This window comes from Trachurus trachurus (genome assembly GCF_905171665.1).
Source record: "Trachurus trachurus genome assembly, chromosome: 11".
In the NCBI taxonomy this organism is placed as follows: Eukaryota; Metazoa; Chordata; class Actinopteri; order Carangiformes; family Carangidae; genus Trachurus; species Trachurus trachurus.
The window spans coordinates 18,586,381-18,608,009 of NC_139904.1; the positions used below are offsets into that span (position 1 = coordinate 18,586,381).

General features: G+C 40.6%; 5 protein-coding genes across 5 annotated transcripts; 3 read left to right on the plus strand and 2 right to left on the minus strand.

Moving 5' to 3' along the window:
* Positions 1-29: 29 nt before the first annotated feature.
* chrac1 (chromatin accessibility complex subunit 1) lies at positions 30-3,124 on the minus strand. Its single transcript, XM_083981825.1, has 3 exons — positions 2,935-3,124; positions 2,584-2,710; positions 30-1,061 (listed from the first exon to the last, which is right to left on the minus strand). The coding sequence occupies exons 1-3, from the start codon at positions 3,091-3,093 to the stop codon at positions 982-984; spliced, it is 366 nt and encodes a 121-aa protein (XP_083837951.1). The 5' UTR covers positions 3,094-3,124; the 3' UTR covers positions 30-981.
* Positions 3,125-5,345: 2,221 nt separating this feature from the next.
* gatad1 (GATA zinc finger domain containing 1) lies at positions 5,346-7,017 on the plus strand (the record flags this gene model as incomplete). Its single annotated transcript, XM_083981606.1, has 5 exons — positions 5,346-5,525; positions 6,118-6,240; positions 6,343-6,402; positions 6,549-6,732; positions 6,827-7,017. 5 exons carry the CDS (start codon positions 5,346-5,348, stop codon positions 7,015-7,017), a joined length of 738 nt encoding a protein of 245 aa, XP_083837732.1.
* A 1,458-nt stretch (positions 7,018-8,475) lies between these two features.
* LOC310993210 (uncharacterized protein) lies at positions 8,476-15,070 on the plus strand (the record flags this gene model as incomplete). Its single annotated transcript, XM_083981525.1, has 8 exons — positions 8,476-8,500; positions 8,740-8,819; positions 12,915-12,969; positions 13,348-13,439; positions 13,661-13,756; positions 14,130-14,265; positions 14,400-14,543; positions 14,655-15,070. 8 exons carry the CDS (start codon positions 8,476-8,478, stop codon positions 15,068-15,070), a joined length of 1,044 nt encoding a protein of 347 aa, XP_083837651.1.
* Positions 15,071-16,336: 1,266 nt separating this feature from the next.
* Positions 16,337-18,904, plus strand: lrrc14b (leucine rich repeat containing 14B). The gene is made up of 3 exons (XM_083982551.1): positions 16,337-16,762; positions 16,952-17,580; positions 18,082-18,904. Exons 1-3 carry the CDS (start codon positions 16,487-16,489, stop codon positions 18,758-18,760), a joined length of 1,584 nt encoding a protein of 527 aa, XP_083838677.1. The 5' UTR covers positions 16,337-16,486; the 3' UTR covers positions 18,761-18,904.
* Positions 18,905-19,376: 472 nt separating this feature from the next.
* uqcrb (ubiquinol-cytochrome c reductase binding protein) lies at positions 19,377-21,185 on the minus strand. Its single transcript, XM_083981722.1, has 4 exons — positions 21,126-21,185; positions 20,021-20,089; positions 19,713-19,879; positions 19,377-19,584 (listed from the first exon to the last, which is right to left on the minus strand). The coding sequence occupies exons 1-4, from the start codon at positions 21,142-21,144 to the stop codon at positions 19,507-19,509; spliced, it is 333 nt and encodes a 110-aa protein (XP_083837848.1). The 5' UTR covers positions 21,145-21,185; the 3' UTR covers positions 19,377-19,506.
* Positions 21,186-21,629: the final 444 nt, after the last annotated feature.

The window sequence follows — 21,629 nt, forward strand, 5'->3', positions numbered from 1 at the left end:
AAAAAACAAATGACTTGTTTAACTTGCTTTATTTTAATATCAAATCTAAACAGCAAATTATTTGCAAATATATGAGGAAGATGCTTTGAAAGTTGTTCAGCTGCTATACACGCTTTAAATATTCACGTCTGTTAGGCAGAGTGTGAATTTGCATTTGGAAGAGATACAGCATGTTCGGCTGCTTTGTAGTTTAACTGGAAAACAGAGGTATTTTGTTCTGTCGTTTAGTTCAGACAACTTTCAAGTATTTATGATAATCAACTCACAATTCAAACATCAAAAATCAAAAAAAACAAAACAGCATTATGTATAACTTAGAAACAGTAACAACACTTGGAAAACCAGTGCTTCACAGCATCTGTAAAATAGTGTGTTGACCCAATCATATTTTAAAGGCAGTAATAACTCAGGAGCTGACACATCTGTGCTCCAGCTGTGTGGAATGAGTTCTTGGTCTTTTTACATGAGGGGAGCCTGCAAGCTGTTGAGGAAAACCAATTCATCCCTCCTAATAATTATGCATGCAAAAACATACTGAATTTATAAGACATTGCGACCCGAATACCTTTAAAGGTACTTTAGGAGTACAGGGCGTCTGCAAAATGTTATGAGTGCATAATTTATGAGCAACAACAGTTCTTCTGCCAACACAAAAATATTGTCTTTGTAGAGGTAATCAATTCTGCAGAGAGCTTAAGGGGTGATTGCATTACGATTCATATAAGGCTACTTTGCTTTGGCCATTAATACAAATTTAACTTGCTGGCACTAATTATTTATCATAGAAACAAGGTGTGTTTAAACTTGATCAGTTAACTTTCACTTGATTTCACTTTAGCACTGTGTTGCATATTACCTCAATCTATGGAAAAGCACTGAGAAAGTTCGGGGGTGTCTCTTCTGCTACTCCCTCAATTTTCGAAGAATGGCAGAACATGGACACTTGATCTGTCCTGACGTGAAATGCAGCCAGTGTCCTTTCTAAAAGTCGGTGTCCTCTCCTTGCATCTGCTCCAAGGACTTGAGGTATTCTCGAGCCAAGATCTTCTTAGGCAGGATGTCTGTCACATTGAAAAAAGGAGAATATTACACTGTGTTAACTGCTTGTCCGCTTGGTGAAGACATTCAACGATATATCCTTGTTTTTGTGAGAAAGCACAACATCTGTCAGGAATTATTAAGCCACATTTCCACTGAGGGTGATGATGATGATGATGATGATGATGATGATGATGCTGTCTGGTTGATGAGACAGATGTTGAAAACTATCTTAGTCCCTGCACAGGAAGCAACACTAAATCTGAGCCTCAGGGACCTTCAGGTGGTGACAGCAGTGCTTTAAATAATGACGGTCAATCAACATATAATCGCAGATATTATGAAAACATCTAAAACAAACAGTCATTCATTCATTCAATCAATCATCAATCAATTGTCCTGTTACATTGATTTATGAGGTATAGGTAAATCTGTATCAAACACCTTTCCAACCTATTTTTGAATAAAACTAATACGCTGACAGCTGCTTCAAACTCTTCTTGACCATCGATTTTGACCAAATGTCTAAAGAGTTGGTCTGTCCTCTCAACAATTTCCTTAACTGGAAATGGATTTCTGGCTTGTAAAAAAAAAAAAAAAACATCATGGATGTGTTGGTGAGCTGCTACTTGACTGAGATTTGAGGAGCTGTTTGTTGAGCTGAATTCAGAGGGTGGCTGCTTTCATTTGAACACTGCAAACTGCACTGTGCCACACCCTCTCTCTGCCTCCCCCTTTCCTGACTATCTCACTATGCACTATCAAATAAAGGCAAAAACGCCAAAAAATATACTTAAAAAAAAAAGATGCTGTTTTTAATCTGTTTTTTTTAATGGCTACTGATGTGGCATGTCTAACTGTATCAGGCATTATTTTTGTGGGGCATATATACTAAAAGCTGCCTCCCCTTCTTTGGATCTGGTATGAGGGATGAGTAAGTTGCCACCACCTGTTGACCGAAGTGTTCTTGCTGGTGTGTAAGTGATGAGCATATCTGTCATGTACTGAGGTGCAAGGCCATGTATTGTAGTTCTTTGTAAACCAGGGACGTGTTATAATTGGTGGGTGCAAGGTTGTTACAGAGGCCGCCTGCACTGTGGTCATCATAAATCATTTATCTATCTAGTCCTCTGAACCAGATGATCAACTCCCACCACCACCCATTAAAAAAAAAGTATACAGTTGAACTCATTATCTAGGCTTATATCAGGCCGGCCCATTGGAAACACCTGTCAATATAATGCACAGCAGGTTGACTGGTCTGCATTGGCTCCAGCTTTGTAACTAATAAATTGGTTAAATTCGTTTTGACTATTTTTATTATTCTTAAAATCTCTTATGTCTATGATATGTTGTTGATATTGATAAATTGACAGATTAACTGACTGAGTGATTTGTTCTTATGTATTGAGTGTTCTATGTTTTTATTATGGATCTTGAGTCTGACAATAAACAATGATGATGATGATGATGATGATGATACAGAGGATCTAGGTGCCAGTGTTGTCTCGGAGGTAAAGGGTCAGTCCCCCCCTGGTGCCTCACCTGTTAGAAAGTGGAAAGTGTCGGTCTCCTCGGCGGTGCTGGCCAGGTCGCTGTAGGACAAGGAGTTGCTTTCCTTCCCGGACCCGTTGTTGAACGAGGTCAGAGCCAGGTGTTGGACAAACAGCTCCTGCAACAACAAGAACAGCAACAACAACGCGTCTCAGAGGAAGAGAAACTCACACTATGTGGCTTTAATTATAGACAGAGAAAGAAAGAAAGAAAGAAAAGAAGCACTGGAGCAGCTGCATTCATTTACTGTTCCCCGAGAAGCTACCCGTGCTAACCCCGTGCTAACAGCAGGTGGAGGAGCTGGTGGATTAGCACGGCACAGCTTTTAGCCCGATAACTCACCGTCGCCTTGGTGGTGAGGAAGAGCGCGTCCTGGTTGATGCTGGAGACGTCCGGCGAGCTCTTCATGATCAGCCTGACCCGGGAGATCGGCAGCGAGATGGTCTTCTTGCTGCTGGACGTCTGGTCCTCTTTGTCCGGGCTGCTTTGAGACATCTTCATCGGGACACGGCGGCGCCACACGGAACTTCAAGTCTTGTTTTGAAGAACAGTGACGCAATTCTTCCTCTGTTGCGTTTTTTTAAGAGCTGCGGTCTGAGTTTACTGCCCCCTGCTGGGCCGGAGACACTTCACCTGAAAACCAGATACCAAACATAGACTTTCTGATATTATTGATATTGAGAAGGACTTAGAAGGCCTAGAACAGAGATGTCAAACTCAATTTAGTTCAGGGGCCACAAACAGCACAATTTAATCTCAAGTGGGCCGGACCAGTAAAAAAATAGCATAATAACCTTTTAAATATATCTAAAAAAAACTGAAATTTTCCTCTGTTTTGGTACATTAATAAGATGTTTTACAGTTACTGAACTATCCTTTTACAAAACATATGATGAACCACCTGAAATTTCTTGATAAAAACATGTGCAATTTAACATTTTCGCACTTGACAAATTCATCCTGAGGGCCAGATTGGACCCTCTGCAGGGCCGGTTCTGGCCCACGAGCCGCATGTTTGACATCCCTGGCCTAGAAGGACTTTGACCAAAGGCTACTATAACTTAATGATAATAACAATCATACGTACAGCTCTGAAAAAAATTAAGAGACCACTTTCACAAATGTTTCTTAAAAGCATCTCTGCATGTATGACAGTCATTCTTTTCTTTTCTTTTTTTAACCTGAACCACATCTGATTTTATAGGAAGATTATAAAAAACACTGCTGGGATTAAACATTGACATTATCCCACAAAAACTGATTCATAAACTCTTCCTGAGTTAAAATATTCTTGCTGTGTTCTTTAAGAATAAATATGAACATGTTTTCTTTGCATTATTATTATTATTCAAGGTCTGAAAAGACTTGATATTTTTGTTATTTAGAGTAGTTATTTAGACTAGTTGTTATTTTCAGCCAACAAAAGCTCTAAATGACAATATTTTTATTTCAATTTTGGGAGAAATGTTGTCGGTAGTTGATAGAATAAAACAAAAAAAAATGTAATTTAATATTACTTAAACACATACCTATAAATAGTAAAACCAGAGAAACTGATCATTTTGGGAGTGGTCTCTTAATTTTTTCCAGAGCTGTATATACATATGTATATGTGTGTGTGTAGGTAGTACACATAGTTTCACAGGACTCAGGAGGATACTGGATTAGTAGCTTGTTGTGGGCACAGAGTTTTATCATCTTCATTTTATTGGTCTTACATGTTGGATTGGATTGTGCTGGATCGATACATTGTCGCACTGAGCATATTGTGCTCAACAATTACCTTAGACATAAAGTAATTTCAATATATAAGATGCAATGTGTGCAACAGCTTTTCAATATGAGTATTACAGTAATCCGTTGTAATGGAAGGACCCCTACAAAACTATTTTTTTTGGATGATAGATAGATAGATAGATAGATAGATAGATAGATAGATAGATAGATAGATAGATAGATAGATAGATAGATAGATAGATAGATAGATAGATAGATAGATAGATAGATAGATAGATGCAAGTCCAATAAGGTTTAAAACAGTGCAGTGAAAGGCAAGATAAACTGTAGCCTACATGTTTATATTTTATACTTAAAAAACTGAAAAGATTAGTATTCAAGGCTACTAATGACAGAGCTGTATTAGGCTATTCATTAATTAGCCAATAAACGAATTAATTGGTTAATGAATCCGACCCCTTTTCTTATATATATTTATTTCTTTCTATATTATATTATATTATATTATATTATATTATATTATATTATATTATATTATGTTATATTATATTATATTATATTATATTATATTATATTATATTATATTATATTATAGATTCTCCATGGTTGAGTCCTCCGTCCAGTCGCGGCGCTCAACTTCAGCGTTAGTACAAAATGTATACCGCAGAAGAAGAACCGATGACACAAGTCACCGCAGAAGAAGAAACTGTGGCGCCCAGCAATGGCGGCGTTTTAGTCATACAAATAAACAATCCCGTTTAATGCAATTTAATGGTGTTGTTACACTCGTCGTAGCTCTCTGTCTGGAGCGAGTCTGCGGCGGAGACCAGGACGCGGCTGTGCACGTGTCGGTTCCCCTGCTCCAGTCCGGTGCGGAGGATAAACAGTGAGCTGCTGCAGCTTCTTCTCCTCCTTCTCCTCCTCCTTCTTCTCATTGTGTTGAAGCCTCAAACACTGAGCTCGTTTTTCTTTCGTGCCCTGGAGGAGTCGTTTCGTTGTTTCGTGACCGCTTGACGATGCCGCTGGGTTTGAAGCCATGCTGCGCCGTGTGCAAGACGAACTCGTCGTCCATGTGGAAGAAGGGAAACCAGGGCGAGATCCTGTGCAACAACTGCACCGGGAAGAGCAGCGGCGGAGGGGCGTCAGGACCCTCCATGTCCTCCAGCGCTCAGCCCAGCAATGGCGGAGGCAAGCAGGTCAGTCAGTCAGTCAGTCACACTGTGCAGAATATGTCTCTGTAATAACACGGGCTGCTTGTCTGCATGCTGCTGCTGCTGCTGCGTTGTTATTTAATTAAAATGCACACAGATGTCAGTCAGCTGCATCTGGTCTAATTGTGATGCTCAGATACGTGAACTTCATGCAGCACCCTGTCAAGATAAAAACCAACCATAGATTTACTGGGATGTGTGTGGGAAAGTTTTCTTTAAATGTGATGTCCATGTTTGGAAAGACCACAGTCTACATTTGTAGATATTTAACAAAATTAGGGTAGATTCAAGGGAAGAAGTTGTCACAACAATAATGATGATGATAATCTATGAAACGTTTAAAGTGATCAATCAAGAATAGATACATAACATTTTATAAATGTGACTGGTTCCTTTTTGAATCGCAAAATTAAACATAGTTTGTTTTTCTAGATGGTTTGTGAGACAAAGCAAGTTCACAGAGGAAAGTCACAGAGGAAAGTCACCACTCTCTTGGACAATTAAAAAAAAAAAGAAGCAACTAATCAAAACACTCTGAACTACAACTAAACAATGTTTTTTTTTTTTTGTCTTTTAGTCCAAGCAGGAGATCCACAGGAGGTCTGCACGACTACGAAGTACCAAGTACAAGGCTCCTGCATCTGAGAAGAAAGTGTCCACAAAGGGAAAGGGAAGAAGACACATATTCAAACTCAAAAATGTAAGATAGCAACGGACTGAATTGGCCAACTTTCGTGATTTTCATGCTATTCTGGACTGTGAGTTTATTCATCTGACTGTTGTGTGTGGTTTCTTTACTCAGCCAATCAAAGCACCTGAATCCGTTGCAACAATCATCACGTCAGAATCCATATTTTATAAGGTATGGTATCTATTCTTACCAGAAACCAATCATGGGTTTCTGTTCAATAACAAAAATAATACAGTAGTATTTTCTGCACTGTTCATCTGAACTAAAAGGAATCAGATTGCAGTCATCATCCTCACTCTCTCTGTTTGCACCAACAGGGCGTTTACTTTCAGACAGGAGATGTCATCAAAGTAACAGACGAGGAGGACGGGAAGTCGTACTACGCTCAGATTCGAGGCTTCGTTCAGGACCAGTACTGTGAAAAGAGTGCAGCATTGACGTGGTTAATCCCCACTCAAGCCAGCCCAAAGGACTATTTTGATCCCGGGACATATATTGTTGGTGAGTAATAAGATTTAGTGATTGTTATTATTATTATTTAATAACTGATTAACAATTTGGTTGACTTGCATTATGAACTGTCTCTTTGTTCCAGGTCCAGAGGAGGATCTCCCCAGAAAGATGGAGTACCTGGAGTTTGTGTGCCACGCCCCCTCTGAATATTTCAAATCGCGGAGCTCCCCGTTCCCCACCATCCCCGTCCGACCAGAAAAAGGCTACATCTGGACCCACATAGGACCCACACCAGCCCTCACTATCAAAGAGTCCGTGGGTGGCAACAGCTAACAGGACTCTGAGATGAACTTTCTCTGTTACCTTGAAACAGACATTTGTATATTTATGTAAATAACGAGAACAAAAAACGGTTGTTAACCAGCTATTTCCTCAGTGATGACAAGCTGGAATTTGACACAGAAGAAACCAGATGTAACCACATTTCAACAAAGTTGTTTACAAAGCTTCCGCATTGGATTATTACTTTTGCATTTAGTAATAAACTAAAAATATCTAATTTCCACTTTTCCTTTTTGTCTGTAATTGTTTTAAAAAAAAAGAAAAAGAGTAAATGTACTTCTTATAGTTTTTATAATCAGTGTGTGACTTTACACAGACAGAAGTGAAGGATATTAACTCCTTTCTTCAGATTGTGCTGAAATTACACTGTTAACATGGAGTTAGCCAGAATTTTCGAGATCAGATTGTGCTGTATTTTCATAATTTAAAAGTCTTTCAGGATGCAGTTTGTCTTTCTTATACATATTTAAGGCGTTTAGGCCAGTCCACACTTTCAGTTTGTACATTTAACAACAGTTGTGTTCTTTATTAGGTATTTTTCAACCCTTTCATGTTATTAACCTCTTACCTACATTCTGCAGTTACATTATCAATACTTCAGCTACCTGAATATTTTTTTCAGCAATGCTCTTCAGTTGTCGGTCTCCAATGTATTTGAGCAGACTTCAGCTTTCAATAGTTATACTTCAACATGCAGGGTCTTAGTATTTTCTCCTGCCTTTTTAAGAATTCTGCTGCTTTTTAACCCATTTATCTTTCAGGTTACAGATTCTACATTTCAGCTATAGATTCAGCCTTTTGAGTATTGCCTCAGCAGTTGCTTCAGCTCCTACAGCATTTCTTCAGCACCACAGTCAGCTTTTAATATTCAAGTGCATATCCTTCAGGAAATTGATTTTCTTGTTATGTTTACAGTCGTTTCAGTTTGAAACACTTTGTCAGTGAGAGCCAATGTGACAGGCACAGTGGCAAGCAGGACAATTTTAAAAATGATAAACAAAACATAAGCTCTACACATAATTATACTAATTTAATACTAATAACAATATAATAGTGCAAAAATGGATGTAAATGATTGTGATGACATGATAATGATAATATTAGTACAGCTTGATGAAAAGTCAACATCGATTTTACAGTTAATAATTAAGTTTTCACCATAGAAGAAGCTCTCCTATAGTTAACACAGCGGTCTGGTCAGTCTTACCCAGTGTAACCGAAGCAGGAAGTGTGCAGCGGTGAAGCCTCCCGCTCTGCCTCTTTACTCTTGGATGCATGTTCCCAGCCAAACTACCGAGTTTCACCTCGTCGCTGATATTCCCAGAGCGCGACACCGAGTCTCCCTGGTGCTCCAGCGGGGAAATGGATGTTTCACTATCCTCAGGTTCATCTTTCCCTCACGGACTGGACATCATGAACTTTTCTTGATCACAGAGAAAAAGCAGGACTATGGGCAAATTCCAGTCCAAACTTGGTGAGAGTGAGACATCACATGAAATGCGACTGTTTGTAAAAAAAAAAAAAAAAAGAAAGAAAGAAAGAAAGAAAAGAAAGAAACTGCAGCTCATTGTCACTTATCGCATTTACTTTTCTCTTTTCATACGGGCAGCTTTGAAACGCAGACAGAGCCCTGAGGGTAAGACAGCCACACTCAACCACTCACTTGTGTGTTAGTTGATGTGTTACAGTAACATCTTTACTCGTGTTTTGCAGGTGGTAGTCCAGCTTCCAGTGTGCAGACCTGTCAGGGGGAACAGGAGCGGATTCACATTCACAAGGCCAAACTGACAGAGGTAGAAATTATATTTATTTACAATTTATAGTTATTTTGTTAATAATAGATTGGACAAAGGCAACCACCTCAGGTATATCCCCAGCAATTAAAAAGCAAACGTTTACAATGGTCCTTTATTAACAGATAATTGATTACATGATAATCACAATCAAGAGATTTGATATTTGATTTGACTTGAAGTTTTTAAGTTAGACTCTGCTTGGGTGTTTTTCTATCTTAATTTATCAGTATCTACATTTTGGCTGTAGCGGCGCATTAATAAGAATGACTTATCATGACCTTTGATACAACATATGTAAAATCAAATTAGTATTTTAATGCATTTCTCCTCCATAACATCCATATACGAGCTGTATATTAAACCCACAGAGGCCTGTTCCTTTACTGCAGGAAAAAAAACAAGCAGCAAGCAGAGAACACAAACATTAGCAGCCTGGTCATACTGGTTTATTGCAGCGCCAGCAGCTTCATCTCAGTGAAGCCAGTTCTGGGGACAAACAGTATTTGCTCACATCACATCCAAGAGACATAAAAGGTGTTTGGAGGTAGTCGTATATTTATTCTTCCGCCCTTCCTCCTCCATCTCTATAAAGAGACGTCCAAGTCTGTGAAGTGCAGCGCAGCCATCCCCCTCTGAACAGCAAGGTCTTTATACAGGACTTCTCTGAGAAAAAAAAAAAAATCTCCACATCTGGTACTGCTTTCCTTCACCAGCCAGACAGAATATGAGGCAGTGGGGGGGTGGGAGAGGAAAAAGATGTAGGGAGGGGTGTTTGGAGCTGTAGAGGGGTGGGTGTCTTATTGCGTAAATGGCATCACATGCAGACTGTTAGCCTTAATGAAACAGTCACGTTTGGTGCCTGGATACTGAAAACTACTCTCACAACTCAGAGTGGATGTTCCGCTTGTTTGGGTTCGTGCATGTAAAAGCTGGTGACAGTCACACCATCTCTTAATAGCTATAAACACGCTGATTTGATCTGCGTAACCAGATTTTGCTGTGAAAGTAAATCAAAGATGTTTTATGTGCTTCTAAGAATCACAGGGCTGCATGTAAGCACAGCAAATTCACTTTTTACATCCATTTCAAGCATAATACCATAAGCAGCCGACATGCCAGGTTCACTTCTCTTGAGCATGTTTCATCTCATCTCTCAGTGCAGATTCTGAGGTTATGTAATTTGTTGTGAGTTGTCGCCAGTTGTGTTGTTTTGAAGGTTGACAAATTGTCAGAGGCGGACGACACATCTGTACCATGCTGTAAGAAACTGTCTGGAAAGTCGTACAGATTGGAAAAAGACGTCAGTTCTGCCAAGTCGTTTAAAGCTTTGTGGTGGGGGATCTGCGCTCGTTAATAGTGGGGTGCTTCCTGCGATTAGATTTTCCAGGCTAATATAGTGTGACACACACACCATACATAACACTGCTGCTGTGAACTGTAAATGGCAAAGAAGTTTCATGATTTCACATGTAATGACACATGACACGCATATTGTTCCCTGTCAGCTTTTTGCTGTTACATGAAATTTCCTTCTGCATCCTGTAGAATTAACTCTCAGCCTTAACTTTAATGTAACTTTACATATACTAGGTTTTTCAAAGTAATCTCATGACTTTGATCGTTGAACATCGTTGTGTATTGTTGGAGGTATGTACTGTGCTGTGTAAAACTGAAAGCTCTACAAGTTTGACTATTTACATATTTGACTGTCAATTATGAGTGAGTCAGGATCAGGTGTCAACAGTTTTAAACCTGTTTGCTTTGCTTTGCTGTGTGTGTGTGTGTGTGTGTGTGTGTGTGTGTGTGTGTGTGTGTGTGTGTGTGTGTGTGTGTGTGTGTGTGTGTGTGTGAGTGTGTGTGTGTGTGTGTGTGTGTGGTAACATGGACGTGGAGCGTTCATCTCTTGTTCTTTTGTTTGGAAACTGAATCCACCCTTCAGGCCCAGTTAACGTAAATGTCAAGACAATGTCTCTCTGTGTTAATGGAAAGTTCAAAGTGGAGCTTAAATACACCTTGCATGCTGTAATTATGAATCAAGGGAATCTGGTTTGTCCAGGTAGACCCATCTTTCCCTGGAAACACAGATTATTTGTGTAGTTTTCATGTGTCACAACTTTGCTGATATAAAACATTTGATATTTCTATGAGAATAGACGCTGTCCTGGCCTTTTCTATACAGTACAACATGTTACCAGTACACACTGACTGGGGATCCATTAATAAGCTTTAACTAATCAAATAAACTCATACTGACTTGACGATTTCCTGTCTGTGCAGACAATAGAAATCAATACATCCTGCATTAATTCAATAACTTAGTTACAAATGAACATATCGTGTTTTTACACTTATACCCCATTGGAAAATGTTTGCAACTACCATACTCAGACTGTATTCACGTATTTTGTATTAATTCATAATTCACCAAGTAAAAAATAAATATAGAGCCGTTTTGAAAATCAGTACCTCTTCGTTAGTACATGTTAGTAGACCTTTTGTATGGCATGTAAGTGTGGTGTGGTTTTCATGCATGTTTGCAAACAAAAATTACAGTTCAAGCAGTTTAATGGTATTTAGCTATGAGGCCCAGTGTCATCTCTCCATTTTCCATGTCTGTCCTCCCTCACTGTGAAACCTCTACAAAATATTGTCACACGCTCTTACTGAGACAAAGGCAGCTGCCATTCTACCAGCACTATGATGGTGCATTAGTGGATGTTGTGTAATGAGGGTGTACAAAAGAGAAGACGACAGGATTCCTACACCTGCAAACCTTCCTGTTACCTGTATCATCACATGCTCCTCCACCTCCCACCTTATTCCACTGAAATCACACCCAGGATCAAAGCGTCACAGCAGGTCGAGCATGGCAGGCATGGAGAAAAGAGGGTGTGGAGAGAGATCACTTGTAGTGTGTGTTTGTGTGGGTCTGTGTGTGTGTATGTGGGTGTGAGGGTGTGCAGTCGTCTTATCATGTCTTTTGTTGCCCATCTGCATCTGCTTCAACATCACCGCGATGCATTGCGTTGATCAGAGAAGAAATATCTTGTTGTTTCCTGTTCTACTCAAATGTGCAAAAAAAAAAGATACAAAATGTGAATAGATGTCATAGAAATAGATTAATTTGTTATAGAGTATAGTTTTCTAAAGTTGTTAGGTTCAAAATGTACAGCAAACAGACCTATACATTGTGTTTGGTGCTGCTGTTTTATTTTATTTTAATGTTTATTTTACAGTGACGATACATACAACATTGCCACAAAAAATGGAAAATGCGATGCATACAAGACGTCTAGCTTCAGCTAATTTGCAGTCTTTGTCCCTGGTCAGGCTTTAGAATAGGATAAAATATACTGAATACAATAAATGCAATGATACAAATACAGTGGATAATACAGTGAATAGGGACCATGAATAAATAAACACAAAGTTAGATCTAGCATTAAACATTAGTTAAGTGCTGTATTGACAATGACTTGAGAGAAGTTAATGTTCACATTTCTGAGCCAATGTTTAACTTTAACACTAAACCTCTTGAGTTCTGTTTGGGATTTAATTTCCGAATTCCATAGGTGTGTGTGTACCTTGCACTGAGAGGGATGATTGGCCAAATTATGTCCTGCATCTTCGAATTTTACAGTTTTGCTTGGTTATGCTCCTTGTCATTGTCTTACAGTTGTCTGTCTTATTAAAGATCGGAGACATCGCTTTGTCTATACATACTGGTTTTACATAGAAGGAAAGGAAAAGACATCAACAGCTCCTCTTTTTCACATTTACTTGCATCTGTGTGAACATGTGTCATCAGAAAGATGTATGTCACTGCTTCATCTGATATTCTGTAGTCTGATGTGATATATTCAGAGTTGATGTGGATTTTTATTTTTACTGAAGTCGTGTCTGTTACAAGTTCCTAGAAAGACTTACATGAGTGCCACAGATGTTCAGGCATTGTTCAGCTTTTCTCACATCTGGAGATCCATCCAGGCACTCGTGGGACATGAAAATCACATAATTGCTTCCTCTCCTACTCTTTCTCTCCGCCTCTCCTAACATGTGTGTTCTCTGTTGATTTACAACCTTTTCTCACAGAACTTGTACGTAGAATTGAGGGAAAACAAATCCGACCACAACTGCAACCTCAAGGGTGAGTACGGTATCACACGCATCACGTACGTTTTCTATGCATTGCAGAGGCCTTCATTCTTATTGTATAGATTTAGTGCATTACCAGGTTTAATGCATGAGCTTTAAAATGTTATATCCATTCGACTCCCCAGGGGGAAAAAAAGAAATTGTGAAATGAAACACATCTGTTTTCTATTTGGGTGGGAAAGCCCAGACCTTTGGATGTACAGCTTTTAGTTAACTTTAAGTTTCCTCTCTGCTGCCAAACATTCATTGAAAACAGAGCTAGGATGACACAGCATGTGAACACAAAAGTGACTGTAGCGACCCTCAGACTTGGGGGATGCTCATTATTGTTATTTACTGTATATTTTTTTCCTGTTTTTTCATTGTTTAGTGGTTTTGACACCGAAGACGACGGCTGACAGGGACAAAAGCATCCACCTCCATGTTAATAAACGGGCAAAGAAGAAGAAAGGCCATGCTGGTGTGAGTGTTTTCATCATCATGCCTCTGTTAACAGATTGTAGGTGAAGCGTGATGGCTGTGATCGTGCATGTCTGCATATTTGCCGTTCTAATCATTTTAAGTTGTTTGTTTTTGTGTGGGCGTTTGAGAATTCCTGTGAATTAGAGCGCTGGAGATTTCAAACTATTCCTCTACATCCCATCGCTGTTGCACTAAGCCTGTCATTGTGACAATTTGTGCAGGACACACAGTGTGAATTGGTGCTTGAGGAGGACTCTCAGCAGGAGTGGGTCTTCACCCTGTACAACTTTGACAACAGCGGAAAGGTCACAAAGGAGGTAGCTATCCTTTATTTTTTGTTATAATACAAACTGAAAGTATTTTTGTACACAGTATGTATGTGTGCTATTTGCTACACTCTCTCATTCGTTCCACTGTATCACAACCTATGTGTTTTTTAATTTATTAACTTTTCATTTGCACATTTGCATATCAAATGCATGTCCTTGCACTGTACAATATACAGTGTAATATGTCTTATGGTTGCACTGATCATCATCATCATCATTATTCATTTTACATACATACATACATTTACATATTACATCTTGATATTGATGCTGCAGCCTTTGTGCTTTGAATCACCCCCTGGGGATAAATAAAGTCTTTTGACATTGAAATTGAAATTGAAATTGAAATTGTGTTCTGCAGGATATGTCAGGTCTGATACAGTCCATTTACGAGGTTCTCGAAGCATCAGTCAAGAAGCCTTGTGGTGATAACACACCTCTGAAGATCAAGCTAGCTGTAACTCCTTCAGTTTGCCCAGACAAGATCTCAACAACAGGTAAAATGTTTTTTTAATTACAGCTTTAGTTATTACTGTGCAAAGACTCTTACCTGGTTTTAAGTAGTGGGACCAAGACATCAGGACTACAAGTCATCATTTGATGATTTTGTCCCTCTCTCATTTATAACCAGCCACAGAGAAGGAGCAGAGTGTATCTCAGGAGGCGGGAAGCCCAGTAAGGAAAGTCTACTGTGTGGATGAAAACATAGAGCGCAGAAACCACTACCTGGATCTAGCTGGTATTGAAAACTACACCTCAAAATTTGACAACACAGGTATAGAAACTGCTCCTTTATTGTTATGATACATGTAAACATCTCACTTAATCAAATGGTGCGTTTTCTAACTTGTAAGTATAAGTGTTGTTTCCTCTTTTTTTTTTCCAGAGTCATCCTGTCAGGAGCCGACACGTCAAGCTCACGTTGCTCTTCAGCACCACAGTGTGGTTGGAAGAGAGAACTGCATCTCCGTTGAGTCTCCTAGAAGTAAGCGGATGTCAATGGGGAAGGACAGGAACAGAGGAGAGGGAAAGCCCTGCAGGTTGCACGGCCATCCCACCCAGCCTCACTCTCCAGCACACAGCGTCCTCCACCGTACCCACAGCAAGAGGCTTCGCTCCAGGGCACAAGACGTCTCCACGCCGTTTAGACACCCTGGCTACCACCAGGTGCAGCCAGCGGGGGACAGGGAGACTGTGAATAAACGTCAGCCCTCCTGTGGGGCCGCTCTGGTCCAGAGACATGAGCATCACCACCACCATGAGCACCATCATCACCACCATCACCACTACCACCCTTCTTAATGTTCTGTATTTGAAACATATACTGTATGAACTGGATCCAAGCTCCTCACAAGGTGAGAAGGGATGATGTGGTCACATGGACTGATTTATGGGTGGTTTTGGAGGTACTCAACAGCAACTCAACAGGTCCTTGAATCACCCTCTTACAAGCTAAAACACTGTTATCTAATGCAAACAATGTCCTGAAAGTTAAGATTACACTCCACTACATCCTGGAAGGTCGGTTCATTGTCTGAAGGACACCTTTTACAGCATTTTAGATCAACTGCTTCCCCTCAGGTAGATTACCACTTAAGCTACACAATTGAAAAGTGCACTATGTTGTGTTGTTGGTGTCTGATTTTGAACTCCACACAGTATTACATGAACAACATACACTGTGTCTTTTCTATTTGAAGATATTAACATAATATGCAAATGAATACACCGTTTTTTTTCTATCATGGAAATGTGTTTAATCTGTTTGTCCTAACACATTTGCTTTCTAACCAAATATTTATTGACAATGAATAGTTTTGTAGTTGACATACCGTATTCAGTCCATTATTTGTTATCTGTGATATTTGTTGCTCAAGATAAGCAATATATCCAGGGGAGATAAGCTTCCCTTGAGCAGAAAAACAAATATTTATAGTGTCTGACTAGACGTCTGGACACAATGTTTTGATTGTAATTGTATTTTTCTATTATAAGACATTAATAGCAGGACATATTTCAGGTGTCGCAAACTACAGTAAACATTTTTTTTTGTAAACATTACCATAACCTTACATCTGCAATGAAAGAGACATAATGCTCATGTCTCCGCAGATAGAAGCCTCAGTAGACCATAATGCATTGCAAGCACATGGCATGTTTGATTTTTAGGATGGTAAAAGCTATTTATATAAAGCAGTCTGGACAAAAATGTGATATATTAACAAGTAAATTGATGCATTTCACAACAAAACAAGTCTAATATCTAGTCTGTCTTCCTAGTAGGATTGTTCCTGTGTTGTTGTTCTATATCCGTCCTCAGTATATTTGTTTTCTTTCCAGCTGTTATATGTAGTCTCAGGTTCACAAGGAGGTGTTGTGATCAGCGACAGGTTTCCCAGCGGCATTCAAATCCTTTTCCTACTTATCTGCCTGGCAAAACTTGCAAATAGACACCATGCCCCGACGAAGGACATGAGACAGCTGTTTCTATAAATAACCTTGCCCCTATTACCTACCACGAGACCCTCATGCAACGCAGCCTGCCTCACCACAGCAAGAACCGTTCCAGAGAAACGCACGACACCCAGACAGACACAGAGAACAACAACAACACAGCAGACAGAGGAGGCAAGGCACTGACGCACAGAGCTGTTTGATAGCAGCTCCTATAAAGAAGCTTAGATCTGTTGATGCAAGCAGCAAGATAAACCTAGAAGCATGAAGTCTCTGCGATTCCTTGCTGCCGAGGGCTTCGTGCAGACCGGTCCCACCGCTCTGGAGAACCTCAACTGTGTGTCTTTTAATCTCTACCCGCTTCTCTTCAAGGCCTGCTACCTTCACGAACAGGCTGCATTACTGCGTGTTCTGGTCCAAACATGGCCTCTTCCCGAGCTCAACCTTCAAAGGCTTCTGGGAAAGACAGTGGACTGTCAGATGGACTTCACCTCACGCACCTGCCGGCTTTGTCTGGAGGCGATAATGACTGGCTTAAAGGTACCTACATGTTGTTGAGTGTGATATGAGTTCTTCTGATCACATTCAAGTCAAGCACACAATAGCCATTCATGTTTTTGACATGTTCTTTAATCTATTTGATCTGTAAGTCAGTTGGTTCGAACACCCTTGACTTGCCAATGGCTTATAATTCAAAATATTTTACCAAAATTTTCTCATTTTCTGAAGGATTATGTGCTGTCTCCTCCAAAAACGTATGCAAAGTGCCTCCATGTGGCTGACTTTACTTCTCTGAAAGACGTCGAGCACCAGGACTGCCCCTGCCGAGCCACTCTGGGTCGATGGGCAAGAACCCAGCTCCTGACCCAGATGTGCTATGAGACCATGGTTGCCATGCAAGCCAGCGATGTGTCCCGGTCCGCCTTCGAGACATCCATCGACGTGCGCCTGAATGGCTTTGTCACAGGCCGCAACTATGAGGTGGTGGCTCAGGCCCTCCTCCTCGTCCGCTACTGCCCACTGAAGATTCGTTTTGTTGGTTTTCGGGCCGATTCCCTCGCTCTAAAGCAGCTGTTCTACATTATTCGACTTGCAGAACCTGAGTCCATTGCAAAACTGGAGGTGGTCCACAATGTTCCTCTGGAGGCCCCACACCTGGAGGTCCTGTTGTCCAGGGTGGAGTTCCCTAAATTACAGTCTCTGACCCTGCCGGCCGGGGCGTTGGACGTCAGGAGGTTGGGTTCTGATGATGATGATCTGCTGGCCACCATTGGCAACCTGCTGGCCCAGCTGGGCGGCCTGACTGAGCTCTATGTGGGGTTCTCCACTCTCACTGGACACCTGCGCAGACTGCTCTAGTGAGTAATTACAAAAACAGTGTCCTTGTTTGTGTGCATATTCATGTGAATGAGGTAATGGATGCTAATGACAGATGGCTCTGATGTCCTTCTTACATGCACATTACAGTATCAGGATCTTTTATATAGCGGATAATAATCACCTTTAATCAGTGACACAGTACATTACAGACCCAAGGACCTTGTCAAAGAGTTGGAGCTATTTTGCTGTTAAAATTGTTGACATGACGCCCAGCTGAGGACAGACAGCTGCAAGCCGCATATACTTCAAATGGAAAATGGAGCAGGAGCATAAATCCACAACACCAGAGATGTTGATAACAGTCCGGCACATAAAGTACATAGGTAATAGTCAAAATGTTGTGAGACAAATAAATTTGGCGATGTAACAGAATGCTCATCAGATTTTTGTTTTAAATCTACTAGTGCCCAGTTATTTCTGGCACCACTGACCATTTATTCCACACCAGCTAATTTCCCTTCACTCTTTTCTCCATTCAGTCCTCTCAACACTCCCCTGCAGTGCTTGGAGTTGGCCAACTGCTCCTTAAACCGTGTGGACATGACCTACCTGGCCAACAGTCTCCACAGTGAGGTCCTGGTCCGCCTGGACATCAGTGGACACGACATCTTCCCTTCTCACTCCACCTACTTCCACAAACTGCTCAGCCGCTGCTCGGCCACTCTGGCCAGCTTGACCATTGAAGAATGTAATATTAGTGACGAGTCCATGGACGCCCTCACTAACGCTCTGACTTGTTGTCAGGTGCTGGAGGAGCTGAAGTTCCTGGGAAACCCTCTGACCTCTGCAGCCCTACGAAGGTTATTCTCCATGTTATCTGCAGGTTTTCCTAAGTTACGGTACATAGAGGTACCAGTTCCTCGCGAGTGTTACTCTGAGGATATTACGTATCCTCTTGATGATTCGGTCTTACTGCAATACAACAAAGATTTGTTTCAGCAGGTCAGAGGCGAGCTGGTTGGCATCCTGGAAGGAGCTGGTAGGGGAAGTGTGGAGGTGTGCACCCCACTCATGGGCGCCTACGATGCAGACATTAATGAAACCAGCAATGAGCTGGGGATAACTATGTTGAAGTCTTTCAACAATGTCCTTGGAAACTTCATAGATACCATAACTGATGTGGACAACAGGAGATCAGGGGCACAGGGCCATAATTAACATGGTTGCCTGTGAAATGAATGGGCTGACAGACAACAGTCATTATTTAATTTAGTTACACTGCTAGTACAGGTTGCTAGCGAGTCATCATTGAAAGCAAACACTGTGAAAATAAATCCAGAGAGCTGGAATTTGTTTGACTAAAAAATTGAATTCCTGTCCGTACAGCTGTGCAGTGCAAATAGATGTAGCTCCTGCAGTGGTTATGGTAGATACTTGAAGTTTGATATTTTGTTACCTGTATCTATTGTACATGTTTTGTTGTCATTTTTTTAAAGTATTTTTTGGGCTTTTTGCCTTTACTTGACAGGACAGTAGAGATAGACAGGAAATTGGGTGGCAGAGAGAGGGGGAATGACATGCAGCAAAGGGCACACTGGGGGATTCAAACCAGAGCCAGCTGCAGCGACGACTATAGCCTCTGCATACTTATTGTACATGTTTTTATGTCTATATATTTTGGTTTAAAATTGTATATAAATGGATTTGTAAAGGTATAACATCACAGATTTATAGTAACAAGGGGCCGATCCCTAGATGTGCAGCAATTGTATGTCATACCAGTAAAATCAGATCTTTACACATTTTGTCATTACACAGAAATGATACTTGCAAATCTTCCAAAATGTACGTGTCTTTATTGAGCACTGTCTTATATAGGTTACATCTCATTTTTAAATACTACACCAGGGGACAACCATGCATTGACTGAAGGCTAGGATTAATAGCTCTGAACCGGGAACCGTCTATTTCTTCGTCCACTCCTCTTTTTCTTCCCTCTCACGGATCACCTCATTCAGATATGGTGAGAGGTAGCTGGCATCCTAAAGGGAAAACATTTGGTGAGTTTAGAGAGGGAGACATTGAAGATCAAAATGAAAAATGTATGTTATTGCTCCTTTTTCCTGTCTCCACCCTGAACAAAAAGCTATTTAAAATGTGTTCAACCTACCTCTTCGTATTTTGTCCACTGGTCTTTAGGGAGGATCTGCTGCTTCATGGACAGGTCCAGGGCTCTCTTGATCCTGAACATCCTGTCGTTGTACATTGGCTCTGGGAGCCTCCTTAGGGCTTCCTTCACATCTGTATCCTCATGGATTGTGTCATCACGCTTTAACCCTGACACAGGAAAAAAAAAAAGTGAAATCAATGGCACAATGACCCAAGACAATCATGTACAGCTTCTCTTGTAAAGGAGTATAGCCTTAAAACTGGTAAACATATAGTCGTGCTTTGACCCACACTGTCCTTTGGCCTTACCGAGCTTATTGAAGCCACACATGTTGTAATACCATTTGCGGAATCCAACCATTAGCCGGCCCGTTGCTACTGTGGACACAACAAGACACAGATACAGACAGGATCAGCAAGGCAGAACAGCCTGGTTTTCTGTTCAAGACAATGTTGAAGTTAGCAGGTATCAGAAGGAAGGAGTATGGCTCCAACTACTGGACAACAATGTAAATTTGGTTGTCCATTAACCTTGCAGATGACTCACATCTTTTCAGTGATCGAAAGCAACTACAGGTACACATATTTACTCAAGTACTATACTGAAATAGCTCTACCAGCTTTATCTCAAGCAGCTAAAACACACCGATACATCAGTAACAGATAATAACATGACAGTAGTGTGGGACAACATGCAGAGAGTTTAACTGAAGTGCAGTATATTGTTGAAATTATTGAATTATAACCACTTATACTGAAGTGCATGATCTGAATACTTCTTTCCCAGCAGCATTTAATACCCGGAAACTTAAACACTAGCCTACAACTGGGAAATCTGTCACGTTCAGAGCCTCGGGTGGTGCAAAGTGTCATTATGAAACAGTCCATTATTTATCACTCTCAGATCACGATATCTTACATAGACATGGCAGAGGTTACTGTAGATAACCCGAATACCGATCATCATATTGTGAATATCTTCATCAGCGTTGGAATAAGGCAACACTGACTGTACCAGTAAGAGGCTAATGCTAGAAGACAGTCGAGGACAGATACAGCATACAAGTCAACGGATACAGTCGATTAGAAAACGTTACTTCACTGACATGGACAAGATACGGCGTGTGTGGTTGTAACAAAGTTAAACATTGATTAAACACTGATTAATTCACTGTTACAGGAACAAGTGGCGCTAACGCTGAGCTAAAGCTAACAGTTAGCATCAGTTAGCACGGGGACACTAGAGGACAAACACAAGTCACACGCGCCGAAAGACGTTTTCTTCCAGGCAAATCAACCATTACGCTTCGTTTCGTGATACTGTATAACGCGATTCACGCTACATATGTACAACACAATATCTACAGAGTTCATTAAAAACTGGAAATATTAAAAAGGAGCGTTTTTAATTTACCTGGTGCCCTCGACGCCATCTTTGCGACTGAGAACGACCGCGGTGCCTTGTGGGTAAGGAGTATTGAGGTCATAGCTATTGCGCAATGTTATGTTACATGCTACGCCTACATGTTTATCATATACCTTGTATAATATGAAAAGGCACTGGCATATTATTAAAAACCTATTGTGTGAATCTGTTATGCGAAACGACAAGCCAATTAAATCACAGAGGAAGAAAAAAAATACAGAAAACAACCAGCTTCTCTGAGCAGGACCGTGATTTCATGAGGATAGCCATGTTCATCAAAAAGAAAAAAGACTGAAGGTCTGAAGTAAAGAGGAAGTCAAGGAAAATTTGGCATAGTAAAAACAGGTTGTCTGAGAATACTCTAGTCCAGATCTTATGTGTGAGCATCGTGGTTTTAGAACTGGACCTAGTCTAGTGTTGTCTGGATGTGACTACTTTGAAATGAAGTGGATCAGTACTACTAGTACATGACATGAAAATTCCTATTTGTTT